Source organism: Plodia interpunctella, chromosome 20, assembly GCF_027563975.2.
Source record: "Plodia interpunctella isolate USDA-ARS_2022_Savannah chromosome 20, ilPloInte3.2, whole genome shotgun sequence".
NCBI lineage: Eukaryota > Metazoa > Arthropoda > Insecta > Lepidoptera > Pyralidae > Plodia > Plodia interpunctella.
In genome coordinates, this window is record NC_071313.1 from 720925 (window position 1) to 747040 (window position 26116).

Below are 26116 nucleotides of genomic sequence, written 5' to 3' on the forward strand. Positions count from 1 at the left end.
ATGTTAACACTGCGTCTACTGAATCGAATTTTGCTGTTTTTCTGGAAGTTAAATTCCTTCGAAGGATTTTTTTGTGAGGGAACATTAGCATCCACTTCTTTTCAGTAGATCTTATGCAGAAAATTTTGTCAGCCATAGTCAAACAAACCTACTAGATGGACGAATAACTTCATCAACACGCACCAAATTACATCAGGCTTTACAGCAGGCACAAGATCAGCCTGGAAGAACCTTGTCAAGAGAGTCTTAGTTACTGATGGTCACCCATAGCCATGAGGATTCTACTATTTACGATGATGGCTAGCATAAAACGATGCAGTGAATCCCTGTCCCTGTCTTTTTGGGCCTAAAAAACGTGGAATTAAAATTCCACGTTCTTTAGGCCCTAAAGTCCAAGTTTAGGACATTCGAAAAGAAGTTCCTCATCCAAGAATGTAATTTCTGAAAATATCTGCATTGTATTGTATGCAGAAAAACCTTCCTCCGAATTTCGAAGTGGGCCAATCTATAATAAACAGCCGTTTATTGGCACGTTGTGGGCCAACTGGGCAATAATTACCATTTAGCAACTAATAACATATCGACCGAATGCGAAAATACATTCAGCGAAAAACTTACGCCAAGGACACGAAAACTCAAATACAATGTATTCTTTTTTATCAATTTTCTTATCAATAACGATTTTGTGCATGTTTAGTATTGGATTAATAATGATTTAAAAGTTAAGTAACTACTTTTTCGGTATAACATTTTTTCAGTTTATTGCGGATATTGTGCAAATATCTGGAGCCGTAAAATGGCTATTAAAAGGTTAATAGACTTGCAATGCTCTAAAATCGTTCGTAACATACTCCTTATTTGAAACTCAAAATAGTAAAATTTTCATTTTGGGTGAATTACCTATATTGTATGCTTTATTGCGTATTTATGTAGGAAGCTCAAGGTTCTTGCTCATGATGAGTTCCATCATCAAAGGGACTCTTGTAGATGCTTGCTTAGCTTATTAACTGCCACAAGGAAAACGCAAGCAATATTATGTCTTATTGGATCTGCCTGTCGGTATAGTTCTAGCATTTCTATACACAAGATGTCACCTTGTAAATTACAAACATTGAAAATCTTTTAATATGTACGTACATGCTATGTGTAATATAATTGTAGGGGATTTGTTTATTACACTCGTAACTGTAAACAAACTTTAAATTTTTACTATAATAGTACTAGGCTTTGACTATTGGAGAGGTGGAGACGTGACAAACACCTAAAATTGTACTCTGTTTTAGTCGAGTGAAGCATTCTCAGCGGAATAGAATATCTTTCCAAAACAGTCGGTAATTTCGCTGTCAGTTACCTATCTAATCTTGCAGATAACGACTAAGATTGAGCGTTATCTATCGGCCTATATACCTATTCTTTTTGACGTCACCCAGGCTTAAATTATTAAGCCGTCGATGTATTATAATCCTGGCTAAAAAGTTTGATTTTTCAGTTATTTTGATTAAATCTATATATTGTCAAATAAAAAATGCAAGAGAAACATCTACTTATGTTGAAACAGATCCCAAACTTTGTGATTACTCACAACAGAATACATCATCGAATCCGCTTCATAATATTCCATCAAAATCAAATTTCATTACAGACATACCACCTAGACTAAATAAAGTCTGTAGAATTGTAACCGATGCCAAGTGAATGCTGCTATTAAACTCAGTTGCAAATGCTAGTAACATTAACATTGATGATGCGCGTTCAATTAATTCAACTCTGTAGCTGTAGGTAAGTGTGCCGCGTACGATCGCGTGCCCAGGTGCCCTCTATTTATAACACAGTCTTGTCTGATAAAGTATTTGTATATCTGCATCCGTTTTGCAGACGACTCCATCATCTGTTCCTGACGGAGCGTGGAGCCAAGGTGATCTATGGTTCCTGAAATTTAATCTGTATTTTTGTTCGTCTGTTCTAGTTCTTTTGGTGCTTCCTCTTACACATCTGTTTCTTAATATTGGTATTCCTTTATCAGGTGCCATTTATTTATATGAGTTCGCTTTTGTCTGATATATATGTGTCCACCTTCGTATTGCGGACGACTCCTGCAGCCTGGAATTTAATCTATTTCTAACGCATCCTTCGTTTCTTTCTTTTTTATTTCAATGAAAATTACTTTTTTGAGCATTGCATTATTTACAATTACTCATAGTCTGTTATATGTAATTCCGTTTTGCAGACGATATCGCGTCATTAATATTCTCACCTCAGTCTTCCTTTCTGTCTGACGTTTCGTTTGTATTTTCGTTTTGCTTCTTCTAGTCTTTAAAATACGTTTCCAATGTAAGAAGCCCTTTTGTCTTATTTCTTTGCAACTGTGTCTTCCATTTACAACAGTTTGGTCTCTCATCAGTTATGCAGACTAACACGTCTGCATTTTCTATTTCTGAAATTTATACGGTCTTCGGTTGTGGCGTAATTTCACGATCAAAAAGCTCGTAACTTTTCCTGGATTCTTCAAGCTTATACCAAAATAATGAATGTATCAATTATTCGTACGTATTGTGATGGTAGATGTAACAAACAGCTGGTTAGGTAGCGAGTCAATGCCGACATTTTTTCCACGAACAGATTAAAAAAGTCTACTCTCGCGTATTTCAAAGAATGTTTATCTGCAGCGATTCTCGTCGTAAAATCGATGTTGCTGATATACGTGCCATCTGCGAGTCTTCCCGTCGAGTAACGCAAACAGTTATGAGATGACATAACTCCGATATGTGTATTACAATAGTGTGTTATTACGCGGACAACATTGATATCCTTATCAACTTGAACAAAAAAATACTTGTACAATTCGGTGTACCCTGTGGATCATATCCGTCAACTTTGTTAATTCAAATAAGATATTAATATAATTTTATCATAATCTTGCATTAATTTTACAAAGCATATTCCTACAGCTATTACATCACTGATTATTTATTATGATAATATATTTTGTTGATCTAACTTCAGGTTGTCTAACTTAGTCTTATTTTTGCGATCTCCAACAATTTTCAGTAGTCGTCGTTATCCATCGCGTTTCGTAAAGAATCAGGCTAGCGACTGATGCAGATGGTAACATTTTCCTACTACAATAAAAAGTCTATTGAATTGCAACTGCATTTTTCGAACTCACGTGGTATTTGTTTTTATCTCGTGTCGGCCCGGGTCACGCGACCGTCATCACCGCCCACAGCGAGGCGCTTCCGAGGGCTATTCTCGAAGATACGATTGAATCGATCGATTTAGGCATTATTAGCAGCCCATCCCGGCTTCGCTCGGGTAAAACCATAATTAGTTATACAACTATACCTTCCTCAGACAGGATTATATTTACTGGCGAAAATAAAGTTTTTAAAGCGATCGTATTCATACAGACATACAAAAGCGACTTCTTTTTATAATATGTAAGGATTCTATATAATCATCCGATAAAATTATCTCCACTGGGCTCTAGTAGAGGCCCTCCAACATACTTTTCAAATACATCTTTATGTTTTGGTCCCAAGGAATGTTATATTGTAATTAAAATGTGCACTTGACATCGGTTAAACAAATAATAGCTAAAACCTACATCTGAAAGTTCATTTAAATACAATCAAAGAGACAAGACATGAAATATAACACAAAAGATGTCGCTGCTGCTATGTGCCTTGTGTTGGCTTAATGAGGCTGACTGCTGACGGACGGAATATAAGTTTTCTGTGGGTCTCCTAGAGGTATGTGAATCGAACATCACAAAAAAAGACGTGACTGCCATAGGCCCGCAGAAGAGTGATGTGGCTTTATGTTCCCCTGTCGTACCTGCAGACCTGTTACTGTTATAGCGTGAAGAGGCACCGTGGTGTTTTAGTGGGTTCGACATACCCGCGACAGAGTGACAATGGAATCAGCATTTTCGATTCGAAAAAAGGTCATTTGTATTCTATAAAGGGAAAATATATAATTTACCTTGTTTTTATTACGTAAGTTTTAACTTGATCACGTTTTACTAAGGACACATGCTAGCATTTTTTCTAGCTCATTCAGTAACATTTTCTCCAACAAAACTAGTGTGTGTTTTCGAACGGATCTGAGAATAGACTCAGTGATTGCTCAATAGGAAATCTGCCAAGTTTACGAGTATCATTACGTTGCAGACATACACGTTGACCGGCAATTTGAGCAAATAATTAACACTATCCACGATTCATATGATCTTTGCTGTGGAGATACTAATATTAGTAGTCACTGGCTTTGAAGTTTCTGAATATATTCCCGTTGTACAAAATGTACTTTATTTTGCCAAGAAAGTTAATTAACTTACATCCTATAATATTTTATATTACTTTATTCCACTAGTAAAATATTATAATATCTATTAGTTCTATTCGTAATTATAAAAATAATAACTTTTATAACGTAATAACTTTTAATAACGTAAATATTTAACTTCTATGCTGCTGTAATAGTGTCGAATTTTCAATGATTTTGAGCAGCTTGTGATGTTGACTGTACAATTCATGGGACGAGCAACGGTTTCAGAATTATTTTTGTCACTTACAAGTTCTGATTACTGAAGCTGTTTTTTTGATCAACAACAAACCATTAAAATGTTGGCTACGGCCAACTGATTAGTATGTAATAGTCCAATTAGTTAAATCGACACGAACAAGAAGCCCGACTGAATATTAGAATTATAGCGAAAAATAGCAGACTAGCAGCTGTCTTGCGACAAAATTGCACGCGAATCTGTGGACACACGCCAAAAAATGTCGTGTATCGTTGACAGACGTCCCCCAGGCGAATTTTAATAACTTGTGCGTCATCCTTGGAAGTTTATGCATTCGAGACCACGTGCAAAACAGTTCGTGCCCATTGAACCATTTCGGCAAATTTATTATGCGACATAATGCCCTATACATCGGTTGTATTCTATACCTATCTACGTAGCTTATACTGCATGGTGACTGCGTAATTTTTTAAGTTTGTCATTGGAATTTGCAACGAAATAAACTAGTGTTCTGTTATTTACTGGCTCCCAATGTGGATCTTAACCTCCGAAACGATAAAGCGCCAATTGATAGTTCCCAATTCACTCAGATCAGCGTCCATCGTGTCACTCGAGTTTTCTTGTTCTTTTTGGCCTACATGTGGGTTCGTCTCAGCATATCACTCCATTCAATTTGGGTTAGAATTGAATTGTAGTGTTTCTTTCCATCTTTTCATTCCATCATACCGAACAGAATTCACATACCGTTCTTCTCTCTCTTTTCTTTGGCATTATTCTATTTACATTTCCTTTAGATCCACAACTTAACGCTGTTTTCCTCTCTTTTCATTACGTGCTCATACCTACCATTTCAACTATGCTTCTGGAGACTATATGAAAACTTTGCACTCATGTTTGAATATCTTGTTATAACTCCTTTGTGAATGGTGCAATAAAGAGTTTATCTATCTATATAAATAAATATTTTAGATTTATACTTTTATTTTGGAACTGCCCCACAAATAACATTTGATTCCTTTGTTTAATTATTAATTCCTACCAGCTTGATCAATATTTGATTTGAAGTAACTAACTCTCCTGTCGCGCGATCGTGCGTATTGTGTGAGTAGCTTATATTTAGTTTCACCTGTCTCGCTGCCTGTTTGTAATCAAATTTCCCTAGTTTAATTTGACCTCCTTGCTGCCTATTTGTTTCTAGACATTAGTTTAGCCGTTCTGTATTACGTGTTCAAAGTTATATATGTTATGTAAGATAAATAAGAAAAACACAAGACAAACTTAATATCTAACCACTGCTGGTCAGAGAAATCGCTTTTAGCGATAAGACCGCCAATTGCACTTTGTTCAATTTTCTATCTCTTGTGTACTGTGCAATGAGTTAACTCATTCATATACGTATAAGTATGTTGTCAGCAATTTAGAAAGAATTTCGAATGGAATAATTGATTTTTGATTTGTATTTGGCATCGAATTGATTTTTTAAATGAAATGAAAAAAAAAAAGATTTGAAATTTAGATCGCCAAATAGATTTTGCTACAGTTGTATTATGATATAGGTTGCAACAATTTATCATTCTTTATGAGAAGCGAAAAAGAGGGTCGTGTAATAAAGGATAGAATAGAAAGTGGCCATGTTTCTTCATTAGCGCTGGTTTTCAGGCAAACAATGGGCGTCCCAGTTTGCTCGCCCTTGCTCCTTGAATACGCTCCAGTCCAGGGTTCAAGGTTGTTGGAAATTGGCACGTACTTTCAGGGTTTAACTTTAATTAACTGATAAGTTTTATAAATTTATTTTTACATTGTAAATATGAGAACAAATTTGCCTCTGTACCAACAACGTGTGATGTTTTGATATGCACATTATTTCGAGATTCTGGAAATCAATTTTCAAGCTTCAGCTTTACGTAGTCGATGTTACTAAAAATTGCCAATGGAAGATTCAATGTTTAGAACATAATTTCCTTGCTAATTAAATTATTGCCAATGCTAAAAACTATAGTAAAGTAACGTGCACTAGAAACCATAATTTGGCGTAGAGGTGTGACAATACTAATAATAATAATGAATAAAGAAAATTAATAATGAGTTGGCCTCAGCTGGCAGCCAGCGGAAACAGATAGATCGGAAAGGGCAGGTGTTCGCTCTAACGGGTCAAGTCACGGCTGCCTGGCCTAGCCGTGCCCTTATAGAATTCCAATACAAAATGTTATTGTTCGTCCGTTCATCTTTAAGGTTTGCGGTGTTATTTTATTCTCCTCGAGATTAATGCGTTGGTCGTGGCAACTACTACAACTACTATATATATTACATATACATATATAGTATCTTCATATCTTTTTTTTTTAATTCTTTAATCAACATAATAAAACCGCACCACAAAAGCTTCGCAGGGTTTATCTGGGAATCGGCGAGTCGCTGTTATTATATTCTGCCCACTGTTGAGCATAGGTATCTCTTTTACGCCTTTCTTTTTCTTTCTTATACAATAAATCATGTCGATACCAAGAAGACTCCTCGAAATAGCAGTTTAATATGATTTTGACCAATCAGTGGCCGTTGCCACTAATTTTGTATGTTTTTCTATGTGACTAATTCCCTAATTTAATGTAACAACGTTGTGATTTTTTACCAAACTCCAACTTACAATATTAGCGTTCTCCTATTAACTTTTTTTCTCAATAAATTTAGGTTTTCCTCGTCCGTAGACGCCTGTACTCACAGCTGTACTGGACGTCCAGACCTTTTTGATTATTCCAATATTTTGATCAGGCTGAAGAAGCTTCTATAATGCTGTGCACTATTTTATACATTCTCGAAGTAAAATTAACTCAATGAAATAAAAATGCATGGAAACTATAGTAAAAGGTCCTAAGTATTATATGCTAGGAAGCCTGACAGCATGTGGGCCGAAAGCGAGTTCAGTCAGAACCAGCGTTTTACATTATTCAGATACAGGTCACGGTTATAATAGACAATGGTATAAAATACTGCTTATAGTCGAGGTTATTGTTAAAACAATGATTACTACATAGGATGTTACGTCATTACGGGTTGGAGAGTGCAAACTTAGTGTGGTATCGCATTGAAAATACGCGTGTGGTTTTCGTAGAAATTTTAAACGTTTTTAACATAATCTGTTTAACACAGTGGCTGACGTTATTAATTCAAACTGGTTTGTCTGCTCTATTAATAGAAATTAATTAAACTCGTGTAAACATTTGAATACAATTTTAATGTTTTCCTCATTTAATATAAATCTTGATTATTTTAATAGGTCTATCGGGCTGAAGAAGCCTTTATGATACTGCGCATTATTTAATACATTCACAAAGTAAAAATAACATAATTAAATAAAATATTTTAATTTTGAATTGACCTTTAAAAGGTTCTAACTATCATAAGCAGCCTGACAACATATAGAATGTATATCTTTTACGAAGCCACGAGAAGCCCGAAGCCAGAAGCAAAGATTTATTTACTTGCACTGAGTTTGCACTACGCAGTCATTGCGTCGTTTCGCGAATTGCATATTCTGATTATGGCTCTTTATCTGTTCAACAACAATTATAATTGCTTAGTATTTATAACATAAATGCAGTTTTCATTGTTACGTCAACGTTCATATTTTATATGTTACCTGCGGCCCGTCCCGGCTTCGCTCCGGTAAAACCGTAATAAATTATATACGTAAAGCTTCCTCACGAATCAAAACTTCATCATCTAAAAAACCTGCGTCAAAATCCATTGCGTAGTTAAGCATTCATAGGAACAGACAGACAGCGGTAAGTGATTTTTACTCGACATCTATGAGATCCATGTGGGTTTGGCCCCTATAACACCACTTGACTCCTGGCATTATCAGTTTTTTTTCTAATTTATTTTAACTATCGATTGTGTAACTTAGTCTTAGCCTTCGGAGTGATTTTTGGGGTTCTTCTTCTTTTATCAAGTAGCTAACACTGGTGTCAGATTTTATATTTGTGATTGAATCATACTGATCGGGAATATAGACCGATCGTTCCTGAGGGGACCTCTAGTTCTAGTGACCCACTCTTGTTAAATTGAAATTGGATATTGACCAAACGCCTCTTAAGATCTACATAATATTTGTGGTTTCCAGATAGCACGCTGGAGCCTGTCAATCTCATTTATTACCTTCTCAAGTCGTGTCTTGCGAGACGTGGCGTCATTATCTGTATTCGTATAAAGATATTTTATTTATACAGCGAGAGTTAACGCTATCTCGAGTTTTAGTTTGTGTAAACATACAAAGCGGTAGTGGTGTAATGGTTAAGACCCCCGCCTGACGATCGAAAGGTGCCAGGTTCGAATTATACTCGTGCCACATGAGTTTGTATACCAATCTGACTCATGTATAGTAGTTTTCATAGATCACCATTTGCTTCCGGTGAAGGAAAAACATCGTGAGGAGACCTGCACACTTGTTGATTATTAACTTGTGTGTGAAATGGACAAGGCAATGGCAAACCACTCCACAAATAATGCCAAGAAAGTTGTTACGTGTGTTTCATTCCATGTAATGACCATGACCCTCAGTCATGAGGAATACGACTATGAAGAAGAAGAAACATACAAATTGCTATCTTGTTAACGAAGTTAGCCTTCTCTTTGTCATTGGCATTTGTTCTTCGAACACATATTACAGATTATATAATGAAAACCTTGACTTTGAACATCTCTGCATATTTTAATTTGTTTATATTTAAGACAAACTTCATAACACAAGCAACAACTTAACAACTAATATATATTTTAGACTGTTTTCTCGCATCATATCACTATCCTCAACGTTACGCATTTTAGAAGTAGAAACAATTTAATTAAAAACATAGTAAAATCAAATAACAATGCTTATGTACTTTTTACAAGCTTCTATATAATTGTAAATATATAATTGCAATATATATATGTATAAAGATGAATGGAATATTGGAACTCAATTTTGTAGCAGACAACTACAATCGATTGAGCTGATTTTTTAATGCAAATTGATACTTACACAGAAGAAAAATCTTTCGTAGTGATGCCCTGTCTCCTTATGAAGAATTGTATGGCATAAATTATTGTAAATCATAAGCTAAACGAAACACTTGATCACAAAAATAATTGAATTCGACGGTGAAGTCAAATGGCCACTTTATCGTGAGCCATTATCATTACTGGATACAATAGGCAAACATTACTGTGTTGTGATTGTGACTAATTCGAAAGCCATATAGAATGCATAATGATATTTTGACTGTTATTTAGAATAGTACCCAACCAACACTGACCACCTTGTGAGAAATTTTTGATGTAAAATTCTTCCTTTTCTTGCGCCTCGGTAGGCGGCAAAGAATTGAAATCTTGTTAAAATTTATAACGCTAATATATTATGTATCATAAAGACTTGATTTTGCTTCACAACAAATAATGAAATATTTCAAACAATCCTAAAACCTTGAAACTTTCGCTCTTATAATATTAGTCTTTGACTTCAATCCTAGATTCAATACGTTTCGCTTTCAACGCAATGTGTTGTATATTTATTGATTTATTACTATCTGGACATATAATGAATGGTTGTCAGTCATACTAGATCCATATAGCCACTATGTAATGTCCACTACACTATAGTGGACATTACGCAACCTCGTATAGATGTAATACTAGTGTTAGATAATGTACCTGACCTACTACATGACCTACTTACATTCACAGATGTAACATAACTTCAAAACAACTTCTCAGAAAATCTTGAACATTTCAGTTCCAAGTCTCGGCACCTCCTGTTTTAGAAGTATTTATAATAATATATAATAAGTCTATTATAATATATATATATATAAGTCTTCACCTGCCTTCTTATAGTATAAGTTTATTAATATTCGCAATATCAGAGGGAGATTTGTGGTTTTATCTCAATAATTCCGGGACTGATTTCGATACACTCGTAAAGTATGGAAACGGACAAGGTCACCTTTTGCCCCAAAATCCTTGACGAAGTCCCTCAGTAGTACTACGAAAACAAAAATATAACGTCGATTTATCGTAGCTAAATGGGCTTCTAGCGTCTCGTATGTAGTCACCGGCGTCAGTAAGGTATTTTTACACTCAAATGGTTATAGTTCACAATCGACTGTCCGTTGGTCCCAGATACACCGGTTACTATAACTCATTGGACAGAATTGAATTATTGGCTTTAAATTACAGGGGTTCAATCTATCTATCTATATTTAAATATTGTATTAACGTAAACACAAACTTGTATATCAGACAAAATAAGTAATTTCACTAAATTCGTTTTGAATGCTCGTATTATGAAAAGTTTGATTCCAAAGGCAAGTTCGCATCCACCCACAAGAATTTCGGTACTATAAATATTCACTCGTACCCCACCGCGGCCTACTATACCTGCAGTGGGCTATTGAACAGTCTGCCATAGAGAAATCTGACCCCCCCCCGCGATTTGAACACCATCTCTTAGGGGGATTTATCTGTGGCAGACTGTAAGTGACATCAAAAGACGTCGCTATTCCGGCTTTGACTACAATTTGATCTGGACCCATATCGTAATACAAAATTGGAGCCTCACCTATGTTTGCTTAGGAACTAATTGGTGGTAATAAAATAATATTCTATTTGACAGGCCTCTACTTTGAGATAAACCAAAGTGAAAGTAATGTTACTAGCAAATGTTAAATCAAATAACTGGCTTTGCCTTTTAGCTTATCATCTGTTTAATATTTGGTAAAAAAAATGTGTCATTTCAGGTAGAGACTACCCGTATATACGAAACAGTAGTTCAAGAAGATTTTCTCTGGGAGGATTAACTTCCATAATCACATACTTTTAGTTTAAATAAATTAAATAAATAAATCACACAGATTGAGCTAGCCACTAATTCAACGATACTATATTTTATAACAAATACATATATGTATAGATAAACATCAAAGACCCGGGCCAATCAGAAAAAGATCATTTTCTCGATCATTTGGGGATCGAAACCGGAAATTAGCTGCAACATATTTATAATTATAATCTTAGTACAGCTGACGAATTAATAGTTATGTCTGCGTAAATACTAGTTGACAACCTTTCCATCATATCGACTTTGTAGGCGGTGGAACTCGCGAATATGATCTTTATCGACACAGCATCTGTGCAAACATAAATTGACCTTCGTTGACTTGTCGGACGCATTTGTCGCAAATTCGTTAATGTTTATATGTATATACATATGTACTCGCAAATTGTATTCATTACAATCTTGCTAGTAGGCTATTTTTATAGCAATCATTGACCAGGCCAATCATTGTAGTTAGATAAAAATTGTTGCTGTAAGGCAGCGACTAAAACTTGTAACAGATGTTTGCAATTACCAAAATTTTGCAGACTAAATTTTGGTCCATATAGAAAGATTTAATAGGTAGGTACCAACTAAATATGAACTCAATTCGTGTTGTTTAAATCATTGAAGACTGCTGCAATATTTCAGTAACCACCACCGATAAAAAAACACCGATCTTGTTCAAATTGTACTGAAGGATTTATAAGAACTTCATCTAGGGATGATTAATTTAACATCAATTAATCCAGAGTCGACTCAAATGTTGCTCAACTTATCTCGCGATAACAATTCCCATTACCGATGATGGATTGCCTAATATTAATTACAGTGATTTAGTCGAATACTTGTTACTTAATGAACAACCTTTTAATAATACCTATCAAATAAGTACTAGCATTTGCCCGTAACTTTAAGTAGGTATATATTTTCGGGAAATCCTTTCATTATACTCATGAAGGAAGGATTTTAGTGATTTGACTAGTGGTTTTGTGTTGATGGTGATTTCATTTTATTTAAACATTTCTTCTAAACGAAGAGAAATTTTAGCAATACAAAACCGTTTTCTTCGTCCGTCGCCTAGTTTGGAAACGTTCGCGCGTGTGCGTTATGAAAAAGCCGTTATCAAAATGGCGGTGCTAGCTTGGCGGCCATTGTTGTTTGTCGCGGTCGTTGACGCGCCGCGTCGCCGGCCGGGGCGCTATTGATTCAACTGGTAGCCTACTCGCGGTGCCATCTAGCGGACGATGTGGGATTTAAAGTTTTGAGTGACACGGATAGATTGCGCGGTAAACTATTTTGTAAAATTAATCTTGAAAACAGTAACTTTACGAAATAATTTTTCAATGTCCGATAGTACATTTCTCTGATGTTTGTCAATCAGATAATTTCTCTCCAATTTTATTAAGAACTTCAGAAACGCAAATAAAATTCAGATCTATACAGGAACACGTCTCCATTACGGGGTAGCGGTAGCGACTTTTCCCCACCTTTATGGCGGGCTTATTGCTACATGAGATAGGTTGCTATGAGTAGAACCTGCAGTTATAGCCCATTCCTGATTGATTGGCTAACTAATCTAAATAAATATAGACAAATAAATAAATAGATAGATCAAAAGTTTATTGTAATTGTTCCAATGAACCCAAGGTTGTATTCTTTTTGTTACATTCCCATATCAATTTGAATGAAATATGAACGTTATTTGTTGCAGTGTAAAGACTTCGAGAAGGTCGGCGCGACGATCGCAGTGACACCTTGCGACGTGGTGGAGGAAGCTGACATCACCTTCTCATGCGTGGCCGATCCTCAAGCGGCGAAAGAGGTAACATACGAGGTTTTATACTTACCATCATCTGTCTGAGTCTGGCGGTTTCGACGTACATTGCCAGTGTTTTCTTGCGGTAATAAATAATAATAATAATAAATATAATTAGGACAAATCACACAGATTGAGCTAGCCCCAAAGTAAGTTCGAGACTTGTGTTATGGGATACTAACTCAACGATACTATATTTTGTAACAAATATATATACAGATAAACATCCAAGACCCGGGCCAATCAGAAAAAGATCATTTTCTACCATGACCCGACCGGGGATCGAACCCGTGACTTCTGTCAGAGGCAAGCACTTTACCACTTCGCCACCGAGGTCGTCAATAAAAAGCTCACATACAAACTACGCTATGTACGTCGTATACTTGTCGATTATTTTCATTTATTGTATCGTTTCGCCTTCAATAAAATACACTAGCGGATATTCAGTTACTTGGAAATAGTGACGTCACACATTTTCTAGATACACAAGAAGGGGAAAGGAAGCGGAATGCGAAGATTTGCCTTAATTCAGTTTTGGTTCTGTAGTACATACGTCTTCCAAATAAAATAATTCACCAGCTGACATTATCTCAACTATCGTCAGCATCTTTCGTTACCCTTGTGGTTTTATTCGAGAAATTTGTCAACGCCTACAAAAGTAAATTTCTTTCTCTTATAATATTTTCCTCATATTTTCCGCGCGGTATACGTCACCCGACTCCAAAGGTCAGCTACTGTTATGCCACACACAATCACTGAACTCGAACAGATGCCGACTCGAATGTACGAATATTGCGTGGTTTGTACAAGAGCTTTTATATAACGCAATGAAAAACCAGCAATGTATACCGTACCGGCGAACTGTTTCGCGATAATGCTTAGCCGGTGTTAGGGTTTGTGATTGACCTTTCGGCGACCTTCGCAGTGATGTCAGAATGCACAGGCGCGGTCTCTGGGGTAGGACCCTACTTGTGCTCTAAGTAAATTGAAGTAGATACTATACGTGTTTATGTTAACTATTGAAAACAGATTGTTGGTAGATTATCGTTAGTTCGCCAATAGCCGAAATATCGATATAATTTTCGATAGTATTGCGTTTTGATAGTAGCTACGGTCGATATTATCAGTATAGTTAATAATTATGAATAACTAGTTGCGTCCCACGGGAGCTATATAAAGTAGTACTTTATACATTATTATGATATAATAATCTCGTGGTGCATCCAGGGTCGGCTCCCAACGAGCGAACTTGTCAACGGTTTACAGCACGCACATCTTTTTTTTTGTCACGCGTTGAATCTAAAAAGATCTCTTTGATGACAAAAATAAGCTTGTCACAGAAATGTCATTTTAGTAAAAAACTAGTTTCTCAATAACACAATTTGTTCTAGATGGTCTTCGGCAACTGCGGCGTGCTGCACTGTCCCTCGCTGGAGTCCAAGGGTTACGTGGAGATGACGTCCATCGACGCTGACACGTCCCACGACATCGTTGAAGCCATCAGCGGGAAGGGCGGGAGATATCTTGAGGCGCAGGTCCGCGAGACAACTTTATCTTTTATACTATTAAGTAAACGATAATTAATTAGAAACAAACAAGATTTCTATTCGTAGTATTTATTCGTACTGCACAGTAAAACTGCGAATATCTCAAGACCGGACTAAAATTGACCAATGTCAAAACAAAAGGTAGGCAAAATATTTACCCTTTTTTTCAATAAATCTTGTCCGGGGCTTCGCTCCCGTGGGAATTTTGAGATTTATTTTGAGCCTTAGCAATCGTGAATAATATACCTTTCTAATGGTGAAAGAATTTTTGAAATAGGTTCGCTAGTTTCGGAGGTTAGCAGTCTCAAACATACAAACAAACAAACAAACGCTTGCCTCTTTATAATGATATAATAGTGTAGATGTGTGTTGAAACTTCCAGATCCAAGGGTCTAAAACGCAAGCGGAAGAAGGTACGCTGATAATCCTGGCGGCGGGCGACCGCTCGCTGTTCGACGACTGCCAGTCCTGCTTCAAGGCCATGAGCAAGAACTCCTTCTACCTTGGTAGTAGTCAGATTGTCCGGTTGCGGCCGCGAGGAAACTTGCACGTTGACACTTTGCACTTTGACCGGCTGAATCCTCTAAACAATTGGCACTTCAAAATCTGTACATAGTAAATAAATATAAATAAATTAGGGCATATTACCACAGATTGAGCTAGATCCAAAGTGAGTTCGAGACTTGTGTTATGAGATACTGACTCAACGATGCTATAGTTAATTTATCACAAATACATATATAGATAAACATCCATTTTCCCTCATGACCCGACCGGGGCCCGAACCCGGGACCTCTCGGCTCAGAGGCAAGTAATTTTGTAAGTAAGTGGCACTGCGCCACCGAGGTCGTCAAAGTATAAAACAATGTTCTCTGCCGCGTCTGTCTGTCTGCGATAAACTCGAAATACTGCACGGATTATCATGCGGTTTTCGTGAATAGATAATTCCTGAGGAAGGTTTACGTGTAATTTTAGTGTGTAAAGCCGAGACGGCTCGATAGTACTAAATAAATGGAAAACAGTCAATTGCCACACTAAGCACTAAGCTTCTATCGCGGGTGGTTGGACGCAAACCCAGAAACGGTCACAACATTTTACACACACAGAACCGAAGGCAAATATTGTGATCATGTGTACAAATATTCGCCGTGTGTACGTTATATTTCGTCGTGAAGTCATTGCATGTATTGTAAAGCTTTACGTTTAATTTTTTTCACTAACGAAACTACGATGTCACCTATTGGTGTCTCTAGTATTGTTATGAAAATTAGACTTTTGAATGAATCGTTCAGAGAAGAAATACACAAATTGTTTTTGAGTATTCAGCCGTCCTAGTTATAGATTAGCATGTTTTGTGTTCTAGATCTCGCTTTGTTAGTTCGTAATTTCATGTTTTTTTTTATATGTACTTTAGTATAGAACTTGCTTCTATTTATAATTTTAAGTGTCAACAGTCAAATCCGAGCGGCGAAACTTGCATGTGCATGAACGAAAAAAAATTACATTATTTTTCTTTTGCACGGAATATTAGTATTTATTCCATTTTATTTTTATAATTTCATCATCATTTATAATTTCATTGTATTTTTGTCCTTTTTCAATATTATTCTTGCGTGCTATACTTATGTTAATGATTGACAATTTTATTTTAATTTGAATATGCGCGGAATTTTCTTTTTACGTTTTCATTTACTGACTTAAGTATATATTTAATCAATCGCGGAAAATGTGTGCTAAATCATAATGGTAAGCGATTTATAATTTATTGAAAATATACTTTGTTACTTTTGTTACTTTATTTATCAGTTTATTATGTTTTTGTATTGTAATTATCAATTTTATGTGGAGTTTCAATATGACTGTAAGTTTTATAGTGGGCTTTGTTTGGTTTTATCAGAATTATTCACGGTGGCAGGCCTACTAACTACATTTAAGGAACGATTCAAATGCAACGTAGTTCAATTTAGGAATTAAAATGAATCACAGTATTAAAAATTAACTTGATGGCACGAATCTGCGACGCAGATTAGGTTTTAAACACACAGACAGTAGGACCAAGTAATTATCGTGACGTCGTCAATCATGTAATTGACGTTAATTTTGTTGTTGATTATCACTGGTCTGACAACTATGGATGCCGAAGACAACTATGGATGCCGAAGACCGAGCGAAGTGGAGAAGAAATAGTAGGAAAGTGGAGCCCTGGGGGCTTACCATCATCTATTAACACGATCTACTTTGCGACCTAAACCGTGGATTAAATTTTTACTAGGAATACGATTCATTTTAGGTAATAAATATAAATATATATAAGGACAAATCACACACAGATTGAGCTAGCCCTAGACTTGTGTTATGGGATACTAATGCAATGATATATATTTTATAACAAATACATATATAGATAAACATCCAAGACCCGGGCCAATCAGAAAAAGATCATTTTCCATCATGACCCGACCGGGGATCGAACCCGTCTCGGTTTACAGGCAAGCATTTTACCACTGCGCCACTGAGGTCGTCAAAATTGATGTTCCTAAATTGAATTGATTTGCACGAAGCTGTTCTGTAAAAGTTGATGGTAAGCCTGCTGGACTCTTGACGCTTAACAACCACGGTGACAACCGGCAAAACTCATATATGAAAGAGAGAGAGAGAGACTAAGATCAAGTGATTGGAACAAATGTATTCACCGCAATTTCCATTCCCAGGTGACATCGGCAACGCATCAAAGATGAACTCCGTCCTTCAAGTAGTGGGCGGTGTTTCTCTCGCCGCGTTGGCCGAGGGGCTGGCGTTAGCTGACCGCGCGGGACTCAACCAGGCTGATCTACTGGACGTCCTCGCCCTCACTCCGCTGGCGTCGCCGCATCTCATACTGAAGGGGAGAGGTCAGTGTCATATTCATCGTCATCATATCGAGTGTGTTATTGCTAACACTGGTGTCAGATTTTATTCAAGTCGCCTAAAGTCATCTGATATGACTTTTTACGACTACTTACCGCCATAGTTCGCGGCGAACAATCAGTATGTTAGTGTTGAACGTTGCAGCGATGATCGAGTCGTCGTACTCGACGCAGCAGCCGCTGTCGCACATGCAGAAGGACCTGAAGCTGGCGCTGGGTCTGGGCGACGCGCTGGAGCAGTCGCTGCCGCTGACGGCGACCACCAACGAGATCTTCAAGCACGCCAAGCGGCTCGGCTACGCCAACCACGACGTCGCCGCTGTCTACATCCGCGCCAGGTTCTGATCCGGTGCGTATTGCTGTGCGAATTTGTACCCTAAGTAGTAGATGTTAAAGGTCAATTCAGCTGATTCTTCTCTAGATCTAGAACAATTGTATGCTAAGTACATCCGCGCCAGGTTCTGATCCGGTACGTGTTGGTGTGTGATACTCTTAAGTCATAAATATTAAAAGTTAATTCAGCTTGATTCCTCGCTAGCTCTAGAACAACTTCCGCTGACCGCTAACACCAACAAAATTGTACCATAGGTTGTAAACATTAAAGGTCAATTTAGCTTGAAACCTCACGACCCAGCAGAATGCGGCAAGATCTCTTAGACGATAATGAAAGCTTGTAGCAAATATGTAAAAAAAACTTTCTGTGTTTCTCATTGTGTAAACAAGAACTTTGAATAAATTAATTTCTTTCGATTATAATCTAGTAACAGCTAATGTTTGTTACTTAAAAAAATATTGGATTGTAATTTGTTTTATGTGTGAATATTTAATAAATATTTAATATGTTTAATGAATAAATAAATATTTCTTTTTTTCAGGAAACTAACGTATCCGCTATGTTCACTGATGATACGTCACTATCCAGTATAGCGAATTTTTTTAAACTTTTTATTTACCAAGCTCTCCGTATCTATAGACAAAATTTATTGATATATTAATTTATCAAACCTTATAACATTCAATAAACGTTTGATTTTTTAAACGTTTTTAAAAAAATAGCATAAAATATTAGGCGTATTGTGACTGATTAATTACAGGACTTTTGGAGCTTAATATTGTGTTTCAATAATTATAATTTCAGTTAAATAACAAATTTTTATATGAAATTGTGTAAGCACCCAGGTGTTGCAAATATAACTCTTGATCTGGCTCCATTTTTACTCAAAATAGTATTGTATTTACTCTAAAATTATGTCGCAAAGAACAACTGTAAAGTATCGTGTATAACTCATCCAAGTTTGATTCAAAATTATTGACACAAAAAACTGCTTTATACATTATCATCAATGACCTCCATTATTTTTGACAAAAATAAAGATACATGTAGTTTTAAAATACACATAGAACATAGTATATATGTTGTAAAATCAAACGGTGAAGATAAAAATATATTTTTAAATCAATGTGACCATTCTCCAATATTGATTAGTTTTAAGGATTATTTTAACGTTAATGGAATGATATGAGCACTTTTTTTATTTGTAATTTAGTATGAATGAGTGTACAGGTCAGTTTCTCATTTGGTTTTGCACTTGATTTTTAAATGTAGTACATAGGCTTCAACGTTGCATTTAAAGTCTCATAAGTATACGTTAGACATTTTGCAATAGATATTCAATATCCTGTATAAATCCATCCTTTTGTGTAGAAGGCGAAGTGCGCGTCAAAATTGACGATGGTGATTGAACTTTATCATTGTAACTTTGTTTTCACCAAGAAACATTGACACACAACACATATATGCTATCTTACTCACAGCGGTCGAAGGAAGTGAAATGGCACTACGTGTTTCCTACTCATATTAAAGTGCACTGAGCGAAATAGCGCGATTATGTGGTGCGTCAATTTCACTAGTGTAAACAAAGCCTGTTATTGATAAAATATTAATATTACATCAATGATTCGCATTCGTGTCTTATATATAAGGTATAATATAATATTTCGACAAAGCAATGCAATTTATTTGCGACGCTCAAATAAAACATGTGTTAACAAACTGTTAATTATTTTTGCTTTGCTAAGGAAAAATAAATCACGTAAAAAGATACTACTTTTTAACATGTTTTATATGTTGGTGAAGTTGACTTGCATTTTGTGCATTGCATTGCTTTTAAAATTGATTTTAGAAACGCACTCATGTTTGAACTAAGTTTGTACCTATGTTGTTGGTAGGTAATGTAAAATGTGCAAATCATTTCGTATTTCACAATGTAAATGATTGACATCAGACGAAACAAAAATAAAATAAATGTAATTTATTGCGGCTTGTTTTATTTACGAAGAAATTTGAAATATTTAAGCGACAGTTTACTAATTCGAAAATGATGTAGACCCCAAAATACTTGTAGCAATTTGTGAGTACATTGAATAATGGATGACTAGAAAAATCCTTTGTTTATCCCATGGATTTAGTAGGTACAAATCCATGGTTTATCCCATGGATTTAGTAGGTACAATTCCATGGTTTATCCCATGGATTTAGTAGGTACAAATCCATGGTTTATCCCATGGATTTAGTAGGTACAAATCCATGGTTTATCCCATGGATTTAGTAGGTACAAATCCATGGTTTATCCCATGGATTTAGTAGGTACAATTCCATGGTTTATCCCATGGATTTAGTAGGTACAAATCCATGGTTTATCCCATGGATTTAGTAGGTACAAATCCATGGTTTATCCCATGGATTTAGTAGGTACAAATTCATGGTTTATCCCATGGATTTAGTAGGTACAATTCCATGGTTTATCCCATGGATTTAGTAGGTACAAATTCATGGTTTATCCCATGGATTTAGTAAGTACTTCGTACGTACCTACTAATTCCATGGTTTATCCACTGGTGGTGGCGCTAGTGTGCGAGAACATAAAACACGTATTTTGAAATTAGTGGCCACCAGCCGTTTTCGATATTAGTAAATTGCTTCAATGCATGGTTTTAATAAGTACGACGGAGTACCTATTAATTTCATGCTTCAATGTAACGTATATGCTTCAATGTAACGTATACGTATATGCTTCAATGTAACGTATATGTGGTAAATTGTGGCAAGTGTGCCCAATATATATGTTTTTTTAGTTTTTGTTGATTTTTTAAAGAAATGATAAAAATGTTAAGTGGCGCTAGTTTGCGGGCAGACGCAACAATCTCCTCGAAATACTGCTAGAATAAATTGCCTATTCATTATGTAACTGAAAATTAAATAACAAAATTGAAGAAAAGCATGTTTATTTATAAATATGTATATCAAAAGTGTGTAAAGTTTTTAAATCTAACTAGAATTAGGTTTACATTGCTTCAATATGTTTACCTGCGTCGTATTTATATAGGAGAAATATTGTAGCAATGCGTATAATAAATCAGTATTATCATCATATATATCCATTCCATAATTAAGCAAATAATATAGTTAATCCGATGTTACTGAATTAACATCAAGTTTTTCATATATTTGATGCCTTAATGTATAATATAAAGTTGGTGCAAAATCATACTTTTCAGTTTTTAAGCTATATAAAAAGTAAGACACCTACAAACAATTTATTTCAGGTCTGCGATCACCACGCCCGTCCGCCAGGTCCTAAGATCGATTCCCAGAGCCGGCAAATTGTATCTGTTTTAACATATATTTGTCTGCGGTTTTGGCTGTGTTGTGATTTGTTTGCGATTGCGTCCATCGGAACGGCTTAGTGTGGGGTTGACTTTAAAAGCCTATACAAAGAGTGGTCGAACCGCCGAAAAATGGCCCACACTAAGATTTTCGTGGTTTCTATGGACGCAATCGCAAAACTCTAAATAAATATGATTTATTGAGTTCTTTTTTTCAATTTTACAAATAATCATTTAAAAAAGTTCATAAGATACAAACGAACAAATTGTCTATAGGCATCTTAGTTTCTGCTCAATCGTAAAGCCGCTCGCCGTCATACGGCGCGCCGTCCAACTCAGGCTGTCTCACTCCCTCGGGGGGGAGTCCCCACACGGGCCGGCCGCCGTTGTGCGCGTGGTACCGCGGGATGCGGTCGTCTCGCACCAACTCGTACGCCAGCCGGGCTATGCTGTTCTGGTATTCGCTCAAGCCCGTCTTGTAAAGACATTTCCGCACGTACCCGAGAACTGGGCAGAGAAAGGGATGGTTAATTTTATTGATGTTGGTTTTCAACGTGCAGCGACCTTCACCTTCAGCGATCTTCCTTATCCTTATGGCGGAGGGTCGTGGTCATTAAGTGGTATGAAACATACACGACTAGTCTCTATGTACCTTATGCGTCTTTGGAAGGTTATGCGTTAGATACCAGTAACCCTGTATAGATAGATTATAAATTATCAACTAGAGTGCTGTAGGTTTCCGCACGATGATTTCCTTCACCGGAAGCAAGTAGTGTTCTATAAAAAATACTAAACTGAGTTATACAAAGTTATGTGCTATAAGTAGTATTAGAAACTTTCAGACAGACAGACGGTCTTAACCACTAGAACACTAAAGCTTCAACCGGCCCTTACGTGACCCTTATGGAACAGCCCTATTACCGAACGCGATTGGTATAAATAAAGTTACTAGCTAATACCCGTTGCTTCACCTGCGGTAGCTTATATTTGACCCCGGGTCATACGTAACGATGCTTTACCAGCGGTTAGTGGAGGACCAGAGGTCCTGGAGCGACCCCGCAAACGAAAGTTCACAATTTTTGGTAATGGTAGGCATGCGTGTATATGTAAGAAATTTTGATTGAATACCCTAAATTTAAAGGGGCACTTACCTCATATCTAGTCATATTCCAGTGTCCGGCGGAAGTTCAATTCGACAGGATTAATAAGTTGGTGTTAGTAGCTATGCTAATTACTATTATACAAGTTAAATTATACAGTCAAAAGCACATCAATCTAATCATTCAAATCAAAATTCAATCAGTCAAATTCAAGTCGAAAATTCGCCAGTATTACTGATGCACACACCTGTGCGATTAGCATGATATTTTTAGTGAAATCGTAAAGAATAAAATGTAAATGAAACAAAAAGCGAACATTGCTTCTATCGTAGGTAAACGGAAATATCACACTTCCATACGAACTTTGAGGTTTTCGTAACATAGTTCATAGTTTTTTTTTTCGAACACCTAATCGTATTTAGGTTTTCTTAAAAAACATATTTTAACACAAAGACAAAGAAAACTATAAATGAGATATAAGGTTTCCATACAACTTCCCGTCCCAGTCTTGCTAATCTCATACAAAGTGGCAGATTGGGCCGGGCATGGATGAGGGACAAAAGAACGTCAGTGCTCTGTCTTGTTTCTTCTTATATATTTTTAATACACACATCTATATAAATAGTAGCTTTCTCTGTCTACATGCTACCCTCACTGCATCTATTTAGAATAACGTGCTTTCTGTACATGCATTGCTTATCACGCAAAATCTGACTTTACAGTAGGAATATTGTGCCTTGTATTTAAGGTCACTATAGTGACGGAAACTTCAAATAACTGCACAACAGCTTACCTACACTAAATTATTTGCTGCGACAAATTCGAATGCAGTAGAAATGTCCTTGGCTAATAATACCGAAGTATTACTCTAAATTTCAAAAGTACCTACTGGAATATTGTTCCTGATAGACATTATTAATAAATATAGGAAAGTAAAGAACTAATATTTAATAATAATAAAGGAAAGCGAGAATATTCTACGCAATTCTAAGGAGTTAGTTTTTCAAAGTTAGATCTCCATATTCCTAAAGCAACGTAGTTTTTACTATTATTTTAGTATTTACATATCACAAATCTTGCTCAAGAAATTGTCTATCCAACAGTGAAAACTGCATCGAAATCTATAGCATGGCTTACGTTAAATACAGCAACAGAGGCTAAGAACTACTTCAACTTAAACAATTTCCACAAGTTACTACGCGTTTGAATGTACTCGTAAGTTAATCAGATTAGAAGTAATCATGATTTACCGTTAGTCATGATTTATTTAATGTATTAAATGAATCATATTCAATTTTTAATTTAATTGATCTTGATTTTTGAAAAATAATTGTGACTAATGTAGCCTGATAACATTTTCTTGTATGATTATTTTCTGTAATCTGTAGTTACTATACATTACATAGCGTAATCACAGTCACCGTTGTCGCGCCCACGAGTCACATCTATCTGTGAAACCTGCCTTTTAATATGCAGTGACAATAAATGAAATTAGAACAAACTTCTTAAATGAGTAGGCAAGGGCTCCAGGGTAGGCTTGTCCATGTCCTGCTCATACAACTCCTTGGCCACCTTCATCAGCTCCGTGTCCTTCATTGCGAGAGCTGGCGGCGCCACTGGCACTTCTTCTTCTTCCACCTTCTCCGCTGGTTTGGGTGGACAGCGCTTCTTCTCTCGCGGTTTGAATGGGCGTGTTTTGAATTCTACAGGTTAATAGGTGAACAGTTACAAGTAAATACTATTCTAGAGGGAAATTAACGCGGACGAAGTCGACAAATGTTAGTTTATTACAGAATAAATATTGCAGACCTGGTGACAGATGCGAGCAGTAGTCATTATAGTAAGACGACTGGCCACGCAACCTCTTCATGGTGGCTTTGATGAAGGCTTGGATCTCTTCGTCGGTCCACGCTTTCTGAAATTGACAGTATTATTGTAACACAGCAGAACTAGATGATGAAGACACGTATCAAGTGAATAGAAAGTACAAATATGATGAACACCACTTCAGAATACTACAATACTAGTATCATAATACCTTGAGTAGGTGTTTTTGCAACTAATAAGATTAACCACTAATACCTAACAATCATTTTGGAACTTAGAGTTAAATAAATAAATTTTGTTTTACCGGTTTATTTTATTCTGTATCAGTAACCGATATGATAGTATAGTATACGTAATGCCGTTATAAGCTTAGAAAAATATCATCTACGCATACAGAATTAATGACCGATTGGTCATTAATTCGTGAAATTCAAGAAATTCAAGAAATATAATAGTATAATTGGCCAAATTTTGAAGTTTCGGCAATTTATGAATTAAGAATATGCATTTCCTTACTTACGTCTTGAGTTCCAACTTTTGGATCCAACCATTTCCCTTCAAGCTTCGCCCATCTGTTTTCTGGGCGACACCTGGCCAAGGAAAAATGTTATATAACCTTTTTTTATAACTAAATATACCTATATACCTATATAATATCTTTAAATCCTAATTAGTTCGAGAAGAATATTAGTTCATTTTCAATTCAGGCAATGTAATCATAGCAAAATTCAAATAAAATAAATTAAGTTATCTTACATTTTGGTTTTCCTGATGGGATGTTGGCGAAATTCGTCGAAGTATTCCGTTAAGAACGACATTATAAAACTCGGTGAATTTACGCGACACAAAAATTCCCTTCAGTTACAAATATCTCTTAAATAAAACTTAGACAATACACTTCAAATCACTGTCAGACATTTGTGTCAACACTATTCAGAAAAGTTTGTAAGGAGTTAAAGCCTACATCACACTATAATACTATTTTTACCACATTTAAAGGTTTTTATGTAAGAAGTATGTTATAATAATATATTTTTTTAAAATGTTTCGCTCTAATTGAAAATAAATTTAATTTTCCTTTTTATAATAACAAAATAATAAAATAAAGCATTCACAAATGAGTAGGTAGCTACTTATACGATCTACGTTTAACTGTAACTTCTACCGGTTAACATTTGAAACTACAGTATTATCTGGGCTTTATGTTCTAGTGAAAGTTTTCTCAATGCGGAATTACAGTAATGCTACAACTTTCAAACTTCTGTACCGACTGAGTCTTCGGGTAATGTTTCATTCTTTCGTAATAAGAAGGCACAGTTATAATGTTATGGTGAGTTTGCGTGTCGCGTTTTTACGGGACCATACTTTTCTTTAGATCGGCTATAATAATGTTTGTTGTATTGTTTTGTATGTTGTGGTTGATTAATAGAATGTTTTGAGATTAGGTACTTGATTTATTGAGGAGAACGGGATGCAAGAAATGAGAGGAAAGAGGTAAACTCAGGAGACAAATTTGTGTATGAAATTATGATTTTATTTATTTATGCAATTGAAATATGAAGGACCATATTGTGTTGGTAGCTATTTAACATTTTGTTTAGGTGTTATCAATATACATATACAACATATGTTGCTCACGCTGTCTGTCGGTATATATGCTTAGATCTTTAAAACTACGCAACGGATTTTGATGTTAAACATTTATTTAAATTTATGTTTATGTATGTATGTATGTGATAAGTCAAAATTGACATGATTGTTGAGCATGCCATGAGGGTGGCGTGACCAGAAGCCATAAATCAAGATCTGTATTTTTAGCTCTCGCTCGTAAACTTGGATCTGGAGTTTGAAGGTCAATCGATTGGAGCATCTACGTATT

The 26116-nt window shown here is 35.9% G+C and overlaps 2 protein-coding genes across 5 annotated transcripts in view; one reads left to right on the forward strand and one right to left on the reverse strand.

Moving 5' to 3' along the window:
• Positions 1-19959, forward strand: part of Ndf (Nucleosome-destabilizing factor) — a 42042-nt gene extending 22083 nt beyond the window's left edge. For 2 of the 4 annotated variants that reach the window (XM_053760716.1, XM_053760718.1), the window contains exons 8-13: positions 13087-13197; positions 14583-14726; positions 15121-15247; positions 17450-17629; positions 17790-17993; positions 18520-19959. In XM_053760716.1, coding sequence (XP_053616691.1) covers positions 13087-13197; positions 14583-14726; positions 15121-15247; positions 17450-17629; positions 17790-17989 — 762 coding nt within the window. In that variant the 3' untranslated portion in view covers positions 17990-17993; positions 18520-19959. The remainder of the gene's footprint in view (positions 1-13086; positions 13198-14582; positions 14727-15120; positions 15248-17449; positions 17630-17789; positions 17994-18519) is intronic. The other 2 variants (XM_053760717.1, XM_053760719.1) reach the window with 1 other exon arrangement.
• Positions 19960-20912: 953 nt separating this feature from the next.
• On the reverse strand, positions 20913-25261 carry LOC128678858 (uncharacterized). Its single transcript, XM_053760722.2, has 5 exons — positions 24994-25261; positions 24758-24827; positions 24220-24325; positions 23913-24113; positions 20913-21817 (listed from the first exon to the last, which is right to left on the reverse strand). The coding sequence occupies exons 1-5, from the start codon at positions 25053-25055 to the stop codon at positions 21603-21605; spliced, it is 654 nt and encodes a 217-aa protein (XP_053616697.1). The 5' UTR covers positions 25056-25261; the 3' UTR covers positions 20913-21602.
• Positions 25262-26116: the final 855 nt, after the last annotated feature.

Coding starts and splice junctions, on each gene's coding strand:
- LOC128678858 (XM_053760722.2), bottom strand. CDS start 25,055: ATGTCGTTCTTAACGGAATACTTCGACGAATTTCGCCAACATCCCATC. Junction 24,828..24,993: donor CCCATCAGGAAAACCAAAAT/GTAAGATAACTT, acceptor TTCCTTGGCCAG/GTGTCGCCCAGAAAACAGAT. Junction 24,326..24,757: donor CAAAAGTTGGAACTCAAGAC/GTAAGTAAGGAA, acceptor TGTCAATTTCAG/AAAGCGTGGACCGACGAAGA.